The sequence below is a fragment of the Alnus glutinosa genome, chromosome 11 (genome assembly GCF_958979055.1).
Source record: "Alnus glutinosa chromosome 11, dhAlnGlut1.1, whole genome shotgun sequence".
Lineage (NCBI taxonomy): Eukaryota > Viridiplantae > Streptophyta > Magnoliopsida > Fagales > Betulaceae > Alnus > Alnus glutinosa.
The window spans coordinates 15977755-15993084 of NC_084896.1; the positions used below are offsets into that span (position 1 = coordinate 15977755).

At 37.1% G+C, this 15330-nt stretch overlaps 1 protein-coding gene across 1 annotated transcript; it reads right to left on the reverse strand.

Annotated features, from left to right (window-relative positions):
* Positions 1-10538: 10538 nt before the first annotated feature.
* Positions 10539-12821, reverse strand: LOC133882534 (S-type anion channel SLAH1-like). Its single transcript, XM_062321734.1, has 2 exons — positions 11868-12821; positions 10539-10922 (listed from the first exon to the last, which is right to left on the reverse strand). Exons 1-2 carry the CDS (start codon positions 12738-12740, stop codon positions 10635-10637), a joined length of 1161 nt encoding a protein of 386 aa, XP_062177718.1. The 5' UTR covers positions 12741-12821; the 3' UTR covers positions 10539-10634.
* Between the last annotated feature and the right edge of the window lie 2509 nt (positions 12822-15330).

Here is a 15330-nt window from a genome sequence, read left to right on the forward strand (position 1 = left end):
ATTGAGAAATATGCTGAAATTAGAGATTCAAACAAACATCATCTGAAAAGACTTAAAGATTTTGAAACTGAAAGAGTTGAATTAATTAAGAAAATTAAGTCTTTGGAAGATGTTTTGAATGAATCAACAATTTCTCTGGGTAGTTCTTCTAATTTTGAATTAAGTGTTGATATTGTTACAACTTCTACTTCACATGCTGTTTCTAATTCTAGAATTATGTTTGTTAAGCCTAGCATGACTAAAAATGAAACTCATAAAAATTGTAAGGACAAAGGGAAAAATATTTATGCGCATGATCATGAAAAATTTGAATCTAAAATCCCTTAAAAGAAACAATTTAGTCTAGATTCATCCCTACTTGTCATCACTTTGTTATTGTTCGTCATACTCGACCAAATTGTTTTCAGATTCGTTCACAAAAACCTTGAGTTAAAAAGCTTGTGCGTAGGAAAGATGAACCAGGATTTGAGAATCAAGTAAGAGCCTTAAGCGAACAAGTCCAAATCATTAGTGAAAAATTAGGGACTTTAACTTCTGATAAAAAGAATGCTATCATGATGAGTAATAAGGAAAATATCAAAGAAAAACAAGTTTGGGTTAAAGAGGATGACAATCTCTGTTTAGTTGCTCATACTGCCTTAAGTGTGCTTGATACTTGTTTGTAGTATTTGGATAGTGGCTGTTCTAAACGCATGACAGGTGATAAGACTGCTTAAAAAACTGAAGATGGGCAGAGGTGGAAAGATCACCTATGGTGTGGCAATCAATCCAAGGTCATCGGAAAAGGTCTTGTCAAAATTCCGGGATTTCCTATTTCTCAAGAAGCTCTATATGTAAAAGGACTCAAGGCCAACTTACTCAGCATCAGTCAATTCTGTGACAATGATCTTGTGGTGCAATTCTCAAAGAAAGAATGCAATATCTTTGATTGCAATGGCAAATGGCTGATGGGTGGAGAAAGAACTGCGGATAACTGTTATGGATTGTCGAGTCTTACTTCAGAGTCGCAAATCACATGCAACAAGGAAACAGTTGATTATTGTAAGCTTTGGCATCAGCATTAGGGCACTTGAATTACAATGATCTAATCAAGATTGCCAACAAAGAAGTGATCAAGGGAGTTTGTGGACCATGTCAGTTGGGAAAGCAAACTCGGGCAGCTCACAAGAAGACTTCGGGTATTCTTACTTCTAGAAATCTTGAACTTCTCCATATGGATCTCATAGGGCCTACAAGAACTGCTAGCTTGGGGGGAAGGAAATACATTTTAGTCATTGTGGATAACTATTCCCAATATACTTGGGTTCTCCTTCTCCGGGAAAAATCAGATGCTTTTGATCAAGCTCAACAGTTATTCAAGAAAATTCAGGTTGAGCAAAACTTTTCTATCATGAGAATCTGCAGTGATTATAGAAGAGAATTTAAGAATTCCAACTTTGAGGAATATTGTAATCTTCATGGTATTCAGCAGGAATTTTTCTCACCTATCACTCCCCAACAGAATGGTGTAGTGGAGCGGAAGAATAGAGTTACTCAGGAGATGACTCAGGTCATGATACACTCCAAGAATCTCGCTCAACATTTTTGGGGAGAAGCTGTCAGCACTGCCTGCCATATCATCAGTCGAGTCCTTCGGCCTGAAACCAACAAGACTCTATATGAAATATTGCGAGGTAAGAAGCCCACAGTCAAATATTTTCAGGTTTTTGGAAGCAAGTGCTACATTCTTAGAGATCGAAAAAATTTGGTGTTAGTTTGTGATTGGCTACATTCTGTTAGACAAAATTACTTCTATGTAATGATGCTTTTTATTCAGGAAAGCTGTTTTATGCAACCGTCTGGACGACGTGTTATACCGTCCGGACGCTTAACTGTCCAAGCATCATCCCTCCAAACGACGAAAACTTTTCGTCCGGATCTTCCTCTGTGTCGAGAAGCTTCGAACTGCTCCAGCTTGCATCTGTCTGGACGACTCAGCAGCACGTCCGGATGTCGTCCAGTGTTCGATCAGCTATGAGATTTCTTTCCAAAACACAGGAAGACAGCTGCAAACGTCCAGACGATGAGTAATTTCGTCCGAACGCCCTCATTCATAAGGCAAGTTGTGCATTCAAAATTCAGATGTCCAGACGCTCAAGCTTCATATATGAAAATTGTATGCATTAAATCAACCGTCTGGACAATAGATGTTATGGTACGGACGCGCCAAGCCTTAATATGGAAATTGCGTGCAGCTAAAGTGCGACTGTTCGGACGCTAAGGCAACACCGTTCAGATGTGGCTCAATTTAGGAAAGAATTTCAGTGAAATTTGAAAAGCCGATTGCACAGTTGTCCGTTCGGACGCCTTATGTCTACCGTTTGGACTACGCCTAGGTATTTCAAGTCAGACGCTCATTTGAACATGTAGCCTATAAATAAAGGCCCCTAGGCTTGAGAATCGTAAGAATTCGGTATTAAATTCCATAGTACTTAGAGAGTTATATGTTAGAGTTATTGTGCTGAGTTAGTCTCTCTCAAGCTGTTGCCAAGTGTTGTTGCAGTGCTGAACTAAAGTCTATCTTAGGGGTTGACCCTAAGGTAAAGGATTTCATTGAAGGCCCCTTCAAGTAGGAGACTTGGTTGGGAAACGTTCGTGTTGGGTTACACGTCAGAATTCAAGGTACGACCATTACATAAGGGTATGTGAGTGCTACTGCTTTGTAACTAGCTTTGTCTTTTGGATAGTGGATATCCTGGGTTTGGCTGCCTCGGAGTGGTTTTTCTCTTAATTGAGTTTCCACTTCGTCAACAAAATATCTGTCTCTTTATTTTTCGCATTGTGATATTTTGTTGCACACTTTTGCACACACTTGTTAAAATTAGAAGTCATCTATTTTTCATTTGGGTAAGTTTGATGCTAAAAGCGATGAATAAATCTTCTTGGGATACTCTTCTAATAGCCGAGCTTATAGAGTGTTCAACAAGAGAACTGAGACTGTCATGGAATCAATTAATGTTGCGGTTGATGATGAAGAAGCTGATTCACCAGCAAGGGGGATAATCCATTGCCCACAGATACTCCCGTGGAATCATCAAGTCCTATTACAGGTACAGTCAATCTCCTTCTTCACCCCAAGATTAGTAAATCATTCCTTCTGCTAATACTCCTCCTCAAGAAGCGAATATAGCTAGTGAATTTGAAACATCTTAAGATGAACTTGGTCCTACTGATCCTCCCAAAGAACCATCCTCACGGGTCAAGCTGAATCATCCTCACAGGCAGCTACTTGGAGATATTAATGAAGGTATTTGTCTGAGAAATAGAGTGATAAATCAAGTTTCCTACAGGTGTTATCTCTATCAGTTTGAGCCCAAAAAAAGTAGATGAAACCCTACAAGATGAAAGCTGGATTACTGCAATGCATTATGAATTACATCAGTTTACCAGAAAATGATATATGGACTTTTGTTCCCAGACCTCCTGATCACAACATCATTGGCACAAAATGGATATTCAAGAACAAGTTCGATGAGTATGGTATTGTGGTTCGAAACAAGGCTCGACTTGTTGCTCAGGGGTACATTCAGATTGAAGGTGTAGATTTTGATGAAACATTTGCCCTTGTTGCTCGTCTAGAATCTATCAGAATTCTACTATTCATTTCTTGTCATCTTGGATTCAAGCTCTATTAGATGGATGTCAAAAGTGCCTTCCTAAATGGCATACTTCAAGAAGAAGGCTATGTGGAACAAACCAAGGGATTTCAAGATCCTCATCATCCTCAACATGTTTACAAACTGAAAAAGGCTTTGTATGGTCTCAAGCAAGCTCCTCATGCATGGTATGATCGTCTTACTACTTATCTCTTGGCTCAAGGATTTACTATAGGTCATGCTAATCGAACTCTATTCATTCAAAACCAAGGTGAGCACAAGCTTATTGCCCAGATTTATGTAGATGATACCATCTTTGGAGCCACAGTTAACTCTCAAGCCCACAAATTTGCTAAGATAAGTATGATTGGAGAACTCACTTACTTTCTAGGCCTTCAAGTTAAACAATCTCTTGAAGGGATTTTTATATCCCAATCCAAGTATGCTAAGGACTTGGTCAAGAGGTTTGGTCTAGCTGGAAAGAGTCATGCTTGCACTTCTATGAGCACAAATGTCAACATTAGTGCTGATCTCATAGGGAAAAGTGTGAACTCCACTCTGCACGATTGGGAGTTTATTGTACCTCACAACAAGCGAGCTTGATATTTCTTTTAGCGTAGGTGTTTATGCTCGCTTTCAAGCTAATCCCAAGGAATCTTATCTCATTGTTGTTAAATGTATCATCAAGTATGTCAATGACACTATTAATCATGGGCTTTGGTATTCTCGAGACACAAATCTTGTGCTTGCAGGTTATTCTTATGCAAATTGGGTTGGTAATGCGGATGATCGAGAAAGCATGTCAGGTGGCTGCTTTTATGTTGACATTGATCTGGTAGCATGGCTAAGTAGGAAACAGTCTTCTATTTCTCTATCCACTACAAAGGCTGAATACATAGCTTCTGGTAGCTACTGCACTCAATTGCTTTGGATGAAGCAACTTCGATCTGATTATGGCTTTGCACAAGATACCATGGAAGTTCATTGCAATAATACAAGTGCCATTAATATTTATAAGATCCAATTTAGCATTCTTGCACCAAGCACATAGACATTCGGCATCATTTCATTCATGATCTTGTTGAGTCCTAGGTAGTATCTCTTTTCTTTGTGCCCACTGACAACCAACTGGCTGATATCCTTACGAAACCTCTCGATGGTAGCAGGTTTGAATCTCTTAGGAAAGCTGTTGGTGTCTGTGACATGCCCTAGACATGTCCTCCTACATGCTAGGATTAGATTTTAGTGTGTTCTTTAGTCTTTTCCATTAAAGCATGTCTTTTTACTATTTTTCTTGCTATTAGTTTTCAGTTTTTTTTTTTTAAAAAAATAAAAAATAAAATTAGGGGAGAGTTGCAGTTTATTCTTTATACGTTTACTCATATAGCTTACGTATTTAGAATTGATATCTCAGTCTGTGTGCATTAATGACATATCCTTACATATCCTTGAGATGTTCTGCTTGATATCTACTAAGTTTTTCTACTGCCTCTGAAGATTGATAGTTTACTCCTGTCATGTGATAAATTTGTGCACTATTAAAAGCTCTCCCCTTAAGGTAAATATTTTTATCTCTAGTTTTTCTATCGAAAATTTTTTTAAGAATTTTTTTTTGTAAAGATGGTCAAATTGACCAACTTGCTAGTTGAACCTAAAGCCTAGTTCTAGTATTCTCTCTAAGTTACAGCACCAAGAATAAAAGCTATTAAATTCTCAGAAAATATGGATAAAAAAGATCATCTGTTGAATGTGCTATTCAAAAAGTTATTGTACGTGTCCCTATAGAAAGAGTCAGTGACCAAATTGTTAGTTTTTGTCCTGACTGCATTCTATTAGACAAAATCACTTCTATGTAATGTTGCTGCTTTCACAGGGATGCTGTTTTATTCAGAGTCTACACTTCAGTTATGAGCTTCAAGAAGACTCTGTGCAGAATTCAAATCAGTCAGTTGAGTTCCCTTGCATCCATCCGGACGACGTGGTATTCCGTCTGGACCCTCATCTATCAAAGCATCATCCGTCCAGACGACGAGAACTCTCAGTCTGAACGCCCATCAGTGTCTAGAAGTTTCGAACTATTCAAGGTTGCATCCGTTCGGACATAATGGCAAATTGTCCGGCCACTATTCAGAGTTCGAGAAGAATCCAACGTTCAAGTGCATTCGTCCGAACGACGTGGTAATACCATCCGGACGCCATTCAGTATTCGACAAGTAATAGGGTTTCTGTCTCAAACACGGATATGAGAAGACAGCTGCAACTGTTCGGACGATGTGTGTTCTCATCCGGATACAATCCTTGATAAGGTAAGTCGTGCAGAAGAAGTTCAATCGTCCGGATGTCAGACTCCATGGTCCGGACGCTCAAACCTTATTATGGAAGTGCAACCATCCGAACTCTAGGGCATCACCGTCCGGACACCCTCTGGTATTTTGATCATAACTTTCTACTCAAATATCAAATTGAGACGAAATCGGCATCATTGGAAAGCTAACAAAAAATGCTAGAACTTGATGGTCTGGAAGGCCAATAGAAACGTCTGGACGGCCCGCAAAAATTCGAGAAGTTTCATAAGTGCTTTTCAGACACGGAAACAGTTAACCGTCCGAACGCCCAAGTCTGCCATCCGGACGCGCATGCTAGATACTCCGATTTTGACTAGAATTAGGGCTTGTAAAGCCTATAAATAAAAGGCTCTAGGCATGCATTATGTACAGAATTCAGTAGTGAATTACTTATAGCTTAGAGTGGGTGTTTAGGGAGATATTGAAGATCTGCTAGCTCTCTAACTTTTGCCAATGTGTAATTTGATCAGCTGTGAAGTCTATTTTAGGGGTTGGCCCTAAGGTAAAGAATTCCATTGAAAACCCCTTCAGGTAGGAGACCTGGTTGGGATGCGTTCGTGTTGGGTTACACGTCAGAGTTTATGGTATGACTACTGCATCAAGAGTATGTGAGTGCTACTGCTTTGTAATTAACTTTGTCTTCTGAATAGTGGACATCTTGGGTTTGGCTGCCCCGGAGTAGTTTTTCTCTTAATTGAGTTTTCACTTCATCAACAAAATATTAGTCTCCTCTAAATTCCATATTTAATATTTTGTTGCACACTGTTCACACACATAGTCAATTAGAAGTCCAATAATTTTCACAAATTATTGCGGAAATAGACGGTTACAAACGGACTAAGTCAAATAATCAAATGTGTTGTTTCTTAGAGGGAGTGTATAAGATGAGGGTGGTTAGGCCCTAATAAGATAAAGTTTAACTTTTGACTAATCAAACAATAATTTTCTTTTATTTAGAAAATTCAGTTATTTTAAACCTTATAAGTGAACATGTTGTCTTATTGAGAAAGCTTTCACATATGACACGCATGGCATGAGCTGAGTAAATTGTTCAAATTTAAAATTCTGCAGAAAAATTTGTGCTCATAAATTACTTGACTCTCATGTATATTTTTGGATATGTTTGAACTGTTATGTGACTGATTTTTCCATTTTATATACGTGCGTGTTTTGTCCCCTCTTCAAGTGGTGCACTCAGCAGTGGACTCCATGGCAACATTTAAGGCAATGGCTTGCCAGGAGCAACGGTCTCAACGATTGGTAGTGCCGAAGGTGAAGAAATGGAAACCACCTGATAGGGGTTCTCTTAAACTAAAAAGGGACGCAGCCATTTGTTCCTTGACCAAAAAGATGGGAGTGGGGGCGGTGCTATGGGATGAACGTAGGGCTTTAGTTGCTGCCATTGCATCTGTCATCCCTTACATTCAAGACCCTTCTGTGGCGGATGCAACAGCTCTATGGAAGGCAGTGTCTTTTTGTAAGGAGCTGGGCTACCCACGAGTGGTTTTTGAAGGGGACTCCCTGCAGGTGGTGCAAGCATTGAACAACGGCCAGGCATGGAATATATATTCTCAACTGTTAGCAGATGTACGCACCTTATTACATGGTTTTACGTTCCACAAGATCCAATATGTAAGCAGAGATGCTAATAAGGTTGCCCATGGTTTGGCAAAGCTAGCTGTTAATCAGTCCTGTGACTCTGTGTGGATTGATGAATGTCCTTCACCAGTCCAACACTTTGTAAGTGCCGAGTTTAGCTTGTCTGATTAATGAATGAATTTCTATCTTCAAAAAAAAAAAAAAAAGATTAACTCTGCTTGTCTCTCTTATCTTTTTTAGAAAGCTGCAACAGGATTACGTGTTATGTCACTTTTTTTTTATTATTATTTTCATAAACAATTTTATTTTGAGCTATATTTGCTATACACTGTTACATTCATATTTTTTTTTTTGGATTTCAGTAATTATTTTTTTGTAGTTTTTAAATACTTTATTTACCATTTGTCATTTTGAGACAAAAATGAGGAGTGTTTTTTTATTTTGAGCCGGTTAGAGTATCCCTAGTGAACGCCCTAAATTTTCACTAAATTTTAGCTCAAAAATCTACTTTTTTGAATTTATCTATCACTTTTAAAAAGTTTCATACATCAAACTCTCTAAATATTTTTCTATTTGAAACAGATATTATTTTTTATTGATTTGGAGAACAACAACTTTAACTTCCATGAAAAATTGGCACCAATATCACCACCACCGACAGAGCCACCGGCAGATCAATAACCCCGTAAAATTCCAACGGTTACCACTCATTCAAAATGTTTTTGTCTCAGAATGGCCAAAGAGGGAGTTTGTTGGTTTATTTTATTGGTTACATTCTATCAACAAAAACATTGCCTTATCAGGGACACTGTAATTTAGAAGATTTTTAGAATTAATATTGCAGAATATTTAATCAAGAATCGAAAGGGTTGAACAAGGCAAGATCTACTTGATATCTCTCAAAGAAGGAAAGGTTCTGAAGAATGAAAGGTTATGGAGACTTTACAACTTAGAAAAGTTGGTTTTCCCTACAGACTGTTCGGATGGCTAGAAGCAGCATATGGACGCTAATCATAGAAAGTCAGAGTTCGATTCCTGTCTGGACGGCCCAGCGGACGTGAACCACCGAGAGCTCCTGTTTGAAAGTTAGATTTCAAAAAGTGCGTTTTAAAATAACGATTTTAAAATGTGCGATTTGAAAAAAGTGATTTTTAAAATCTCAGTTAAGCGTTTAGCAAAATCGCAGTTTAGTCTTTAAAATCGTAAGTTAGCCTTTAAAATTCTGTGTTTTCAAAAAAGCATCATCTTACATGCGATTTGAAAAAACAAATTTTCTACTTTTTCAAATCACAATTTTTAAAAACCCAGTTCTCAAACGATTTATATTCAGCATTTTGGTTTAAAATCGTACTTATTGTCTACGAAATCACAATCTCAAATGCACCCTAAAGGTAATACCTGCCCATATAATATGGTTTACACCCCTAAAAAATTACTTCTTAAAAACAAAAACACAAACCACTTTTTAAGTAGCTAATTATGCTCATGTTTTCATGTGAGGAGCTTAATTATTTTTTTACTTACAATTTTTTTTTGTTATTTTTTTTTTAAAATGGAGGTCAACGTGGTGGCTGCCTGGCTTATGATGGCTGTCAGAACCGTCTAGTAGCCCCTCCCAGAGATGGTTGATAGATCCATCTATCGACCACATGGTCGCTGCCAGGTGGCTACTAGAACCATCTAGTAGTCGCCAATTGTCTAGCGGATACCTTTGATATTTAAGTTAATGAGAGATTTAGGGTGCGTTTGGGATTGCGATTTCGTAGACAATAAGTGCGATTTTAAACCAAATCGCAGAACATAAATCGTTTGGGAAATGCGTTTTTAAAAATTGCGATTTGAAAACGCAGAAAATTTGCTTTTTCAAATCGCAGATAAGATAGTGCTTTTTTAAAAACGCAGAATTTTAAAGGTAAATTCGCGATTTTAAAGGCCAAACTGCGATTTTGCCAAACGCTTAACTACGTTTTTAAAAATCATTTTTTTCAAATCGCACATTTTAAAATCGTTATTTTAAATCGCACTTTTTGAAATCGCAAACCCAAACGGACCCTTAAGAAGGAGAGAGAGAGAGAGAGAGAGAGAGAGAGAGAGAGATGCAAGGAGAGTAGGGTGTTCATAATGAATGTTTCCTCCACTTGCATGTAGTCCAATAATAAGGTAGGACCATGACCAGATTAACATCTCCAGCTTTGCAAATGTAGTGCTACGTGTTTGTTAGTTGTATTAAGGGCGTTGGCTGATTTCTTGCTAGAAATATCATGATAATTAGGATGGGGTGGCATAGTGGTTATCTTCTGCGTCGCACATTTCCTCATTTACTAAACCGTTGGTTCATTGATCCACCTGGCACATGAGGCTTGTAGTTTGGGCAAACGAATCCTCTCCATTTCAAATGAAATGGAGGGAAGCGGTCCCTTATAAAACAATGGATAAAATAGTTCAAAAAATTGAAATGATAATATTATCCCTTATTTTGTAAGGGACCAGTTCCTCTCCATTGCATTTGAAATGAAGAGGAGCCGTTTTCGTAGTTTTGAGCCTAGATGTCTGACTTTTAATGGGCCTCTTTGACTTGGAGTTTAGAGAAATTTTATTTTTCATTTTCCTGTTCAACTTTTGTTCAATTCCATAGATATTTTTTTAAAAAAAAATAAAAAATTATCATTAAAATTTGTAAAAATGTCAAATAATAAATTTGAATAAGAGATAATATTGAATAAAAGTCCGAATAATAAAACATTTCTTTAATTTAATTATGACAATCATACGTAGAGACAAGTGAGCCCTAGCCTGTATTCCAAATTGGCTGCAATTAACTCATACACATCAGAAAATTAACTGAAAAAATCGTCACCTTTGCCTTAATTAGTATGGAGTGGTAATAAATAAAGTTACCATCATCATCAAGCCAATGAAGGCGATTCAAATTTTAACATCTATGCAAAGTCAAGGGGAGTTCACCAAGAATTTACGGTTATTTACTTCCCATTTAAATTAAATATTTCACGTATTGAACTTCAAATAAAAATTTAACTCCCAAAATATAAACAAATTAACGGGGGATACCAGGAGGATTGGGAGTTTGAACCGGACTGCTAGCTAATTTGTGAGAAGTGAGAACATATATATTAGAAGTGAGTGCAGTGATAATAAGTAAGGCCAAAGACACCAAAACTGAGAGCAGTGATAGTAGAAGCATCAAGCCATGCGCTCTGCCACCCCTCACCTCCTGCGCATACTTGGTTGAAGCCACTGCCAGCACCGTCAAAGGGAACGGGTAAGCCCACCAGGCTACGTTGAACTTCCTCATTGATCTTTTGAATAGGGCTGGCCTACAAACCTGCCTCCACAACATTGTAGAGCATCATAATTAGCCAATAGTTTCCTATAAAGCTAATTAACAAGAGTGAAGTTCTTTCCCCCTGCTGATAATATGTCCCTTTCTTTTTTAATGCTTTTAATTATTATACCTTTTTTTGTCCTGTCTGTTTTAGCGTAAAGTGTACTTTTCTGTTAAAAATGTTTTCAGCTATAAAAATATTTTTTGACGTTTAGTTCGCCAAAAAAATCAACAAATATTGGTTATATTTTCTTATAATATGAGGAGTTGTGAAGAAAAAAAAAAAAGATGATGAAGAGTAGTTACAGAGGAAGGTTGTGTGTTTGGGAGTGGAATTTGAGATATGATCGAGTGCAATTTTCAACTTATATTATTTGTAATTTAGATAGATAATTGTGAGATAATCATTATGGGATTCACCTACCCAGATAGATATTCAGGAAGCCTAAGACCTGCTCTGGTAGATAAGTCTCATAAAGTACTCTCTCACAATAGCTTGTTAGGAGCAGGGGTTGAACCAGAATTTTTCAAAGAGGGGAATAAAATTAACCTAAAGCAACAAAATTTTGGAGGGTAAAAATTAATTTTATAGGTTCATATCATAAAAATTTCGGAAGAAATTCTCAAAATTTTGAGAAATTTTTCAAATTTTGCAAGGCCCGAAACCCCCTAGGCTAGGGGTGGCTACACCCCGCGCTTGTGTGGGAGAACAGTAAAAAAAAAAAAAAAAAAGTTTAAGCAAATGAGGAGCCTAAATCATTTTATATATGCCTAATGAAGATTATTTTTATTGGTTAATTGAAAATATTTTGAAGTCGTCCAATATTTTAGGCCGCGCTAAATTCTAAAAAATAATATAATAGAAACTATTTTCAAATATATTTTACTCGTAAACAAACTGGGCCTTGAACATATCAGTAAGGATTCTGCAGAAAAATGGATTACCAAGGACATGAATAGGAAGAGAGACAGAAAGAAGAGCATCTTGGATGAAACATCGAAGTTCCCAGAAATGGACTCCCACGCCAAACTTGCGATGCTTGGAGTCGCAATGAACAAAAAGAACACCGGCCTGAGCATTACCGGCAGGCCGCTGCTCCCAGATAGCCTCTGGTATAGCGTGACAAACAGCACCAAATAATGTGTGATGCCCAACGAAAACATGCACAGCGCACACTCTCTCCACCCCATTTGCGCCGCCGCCCGCGCCGCCGCGAAGTTCCCGATCACCGACAATTGACTCGCCGGATTAGCCATCGTCGATAACAGCCGCGGCCCTTTCGTAAACCACTGGCCGTAGATCTTAATATCTAGCACCACTATTGGGATAACAGACGCGAACCAAAGTACTTGATAGGAGATAGTGCTCGGAACAATGAAGCGCGATGATTGAAGCAAAAGGAGCCATGAAATCCATGGAGCAAACAGGTAATTCACTCCCACATGGTTGAAAAACTCGTTCTTAACCATTTCGAACCGAAACAAACATCTTAGAGTATAAACAAGGGATTGGGAAAGTAGTGTAAATAGAGCCAGTGACCATAAAAAAACGAAAGCCGTGGAGGGCAGCATTGAAAGCACCCGCCGGAAAGCATGTGCATCGTTGGTCGGCTCTCCGAGGGTTTTCCACAGTAAGACCTGGCTGCAGAGAGATAGGCTAATCCTGAAGTGGCCAGCATGAAATTTAGTTAAGATGAGTGATGAGGATCGTCTGATGATGATGGTCAAAGGTTCGCAATGTGGTTGCGCGGCGTCTTTCGTCGGTGCATGATCAACGGTGATCTGGATTTGGGGTTGAGATTGTCTCTGATCATCCATTTGGATGGAAGATTTTAGTGCTTGTTTCTTGCACGAACTGGTTGCTAGTTTATATAGGAATTTGGTGCGGATAAAAAGAATTATGGGATGTTGGAAAAGGGAAAAGCCCCTTCACGACAACAAGTTGCACAACCACTCACACTCATATAAGCCCCACCGATATGAATAATTGTACACAACGTACGTTGTTGTACAGGAATCGGTCCCCGTTGGAAAAATATGTCCTTGAAAGTGAAATAGGAGAAAGGTTGACTCGGCGGCTAGCCTTTTTGGACTTTGTTCGTCAAGAGCCATGCGTTGTTTTGAACTCTTTACAGCTAGATCGATGCATGATGGGTCCATCACTGGACTTAAATTCATTGATTTAAACATGTGAAATTAATGTATTTACTTGAGAACTTCCCAAAATATGTCACTTCCCGACAAAGCTTCAATTTAACCATTAAAACCCATTACAAAAATATAGGTATTTAGAGCCGTTTTAAGTCCTTAAAGCGGCTCTAAACAATTTGCACTATTTTTTTTAAAAAAATGTTTTGAGAACGGGTTAGCACATAAAGTATTAAATTTTCGAACAGAGCATTTTTTTTTTTACCTAAAACGGCTCTAAATTGAACCGCTTTTATAAAAGATACTCAAAACAGTTAGAGCCACTTTTTTAAAGCGGCTCAAAATGGTTAGAGCCGCCTTTTAAAAGTGGCTCAAAATAGTTAGAGCCGCTTTAGAAAAATGGTTCAAAAATTAGAGCCATTTTAATGACCCTAAAATGGCTCTAAATAAAAAATTAAAAAAAAAAAAAAAAATTGAACCGTTTTAGGGACTCTAAATTATAAAATTAATTATATATATATATATATATTTAAAAAAAAAGGGACTTGCAGAGCAGCGTTTGGTTACCTAGAAAATTAAAATCCACCATTTATTTTTTTCTTTTCCCCATTTTCCGAACAACCAAACAAATTATAACAATTTCTCAAACACAATTCACGGCCTAAAAAATACAAAGAGAAAGAAATCTTTTTTTTTTTTTTTTTTTCTTTTTTAATGAATGAATATGGTTTGCTGCAACCATGGCTAGATGAATCACAATCAAGAGAAAAAAATATTTTATCACATTACTGCAACAACAAAGCAATAGACAACACAAAACACCAAAACCTTTACAATAGGAACACCAAATACCACAACAACAAAGCAGCAAAAACAGAAAACTAAACAGAACAGCAAATACCTCCGTTGATGCTTTCAATAGGCTTCCATCAAATTCAGTCACAATATCACCTAGACAGATCCAGCACGATCAGCAGAAGATCCATGAGTTACCTAGTCAAAAAAATGAAAAAACCAAAAAAATGAGCAACATACATTTTCTTCAAAATCAAAACACCAAAATCACAACATGCTGTGGGTCTCTTGAGACCCACGTAGATAGTGATCGGAGAGAGAGAGAGAGAGAGAGAGAGAAGAAGAAAATGAAAGAAGAAAGAAAGGGAGAAAGGAGAGATGGAGACATGAGAGTGACGATCAGAGAGAGAGTAAAGAAAGAGATCTAGATATTTTACGGGTGAGTGAAAGGAAAAAAAAAATTAAAATTCAAAAAGTTGAATTTTTTTTGCTGTGCGCAGGGGACATGAAATTTTCTTGTCCTGCCCAAAATTTAGAGCCGTTTTGGAAGAAAAGGGCTCCATTTGGAGCCATTTACCAGAACGATTCCAACTTGAGCCGTTTTGTTCCAAAAACTCCGAGCTTGTTTGGTAAGTAATTATGTTGTGGAATATTTGTTTGAATAGTAATTAAAAGTGATTGATGTGATATAAAATTTGAGAATATTTTATAGGAAACTAAGGAAAGTGAAAAAAGTTTTGTTTTGTAGTAAATTTTTTTTTTATTTAAATAATAATACAAAATTATTGATGTGATATAAAAAGTATAAAAAAAATTAGAATGTTTTTTATTTGATATTTTTAAAAAATGTGAAAAGAAATAGAGGGAAAATGAAAATACTTTGTCAAACTAGCAATCCAATTGGAGCCGTTTCCTTTAAAAACAGCTCCAATCACTTATTTTTATTTTTAATTAATTTTTTGGTAACTAAGCATATAGTATACTAGCTAATTAAATGTAGTATTACACATTAATTATAGGAAAAAGTACACATAAAAAATATTTTTTTAAAAACAAATTAAAAAAATAAAGAAAAAAGGAAAAAACAAATAAAACACAAATTTTTGTTTAAAAAAAAAATTAAATAAACAAACGAAAAAAAAATTAAATGTAATCGAATGTGATACGATCCATGTTATTAATTACGGTGCAATCGGTATGATGGATCGTGGTACGATCATGTGTGATAGATCGTGGTATGATATATGTGATCGATCGTGGTACGATCATATGTGATCGATCGTGATACGATTTATGTGATCGATCATAATAAGATCTAAGTGTAATCGATCGTGGTACAATCTAAGTGTGATCGATCCTGATGCGATCAATGTGATCGATCGTGGTACGATCTAAGTGTGATCGATCGTGGTAGGATCTAACTGTGATCGATCGTGGTGCGATCTAAGTGTGATCGATCGTGGTA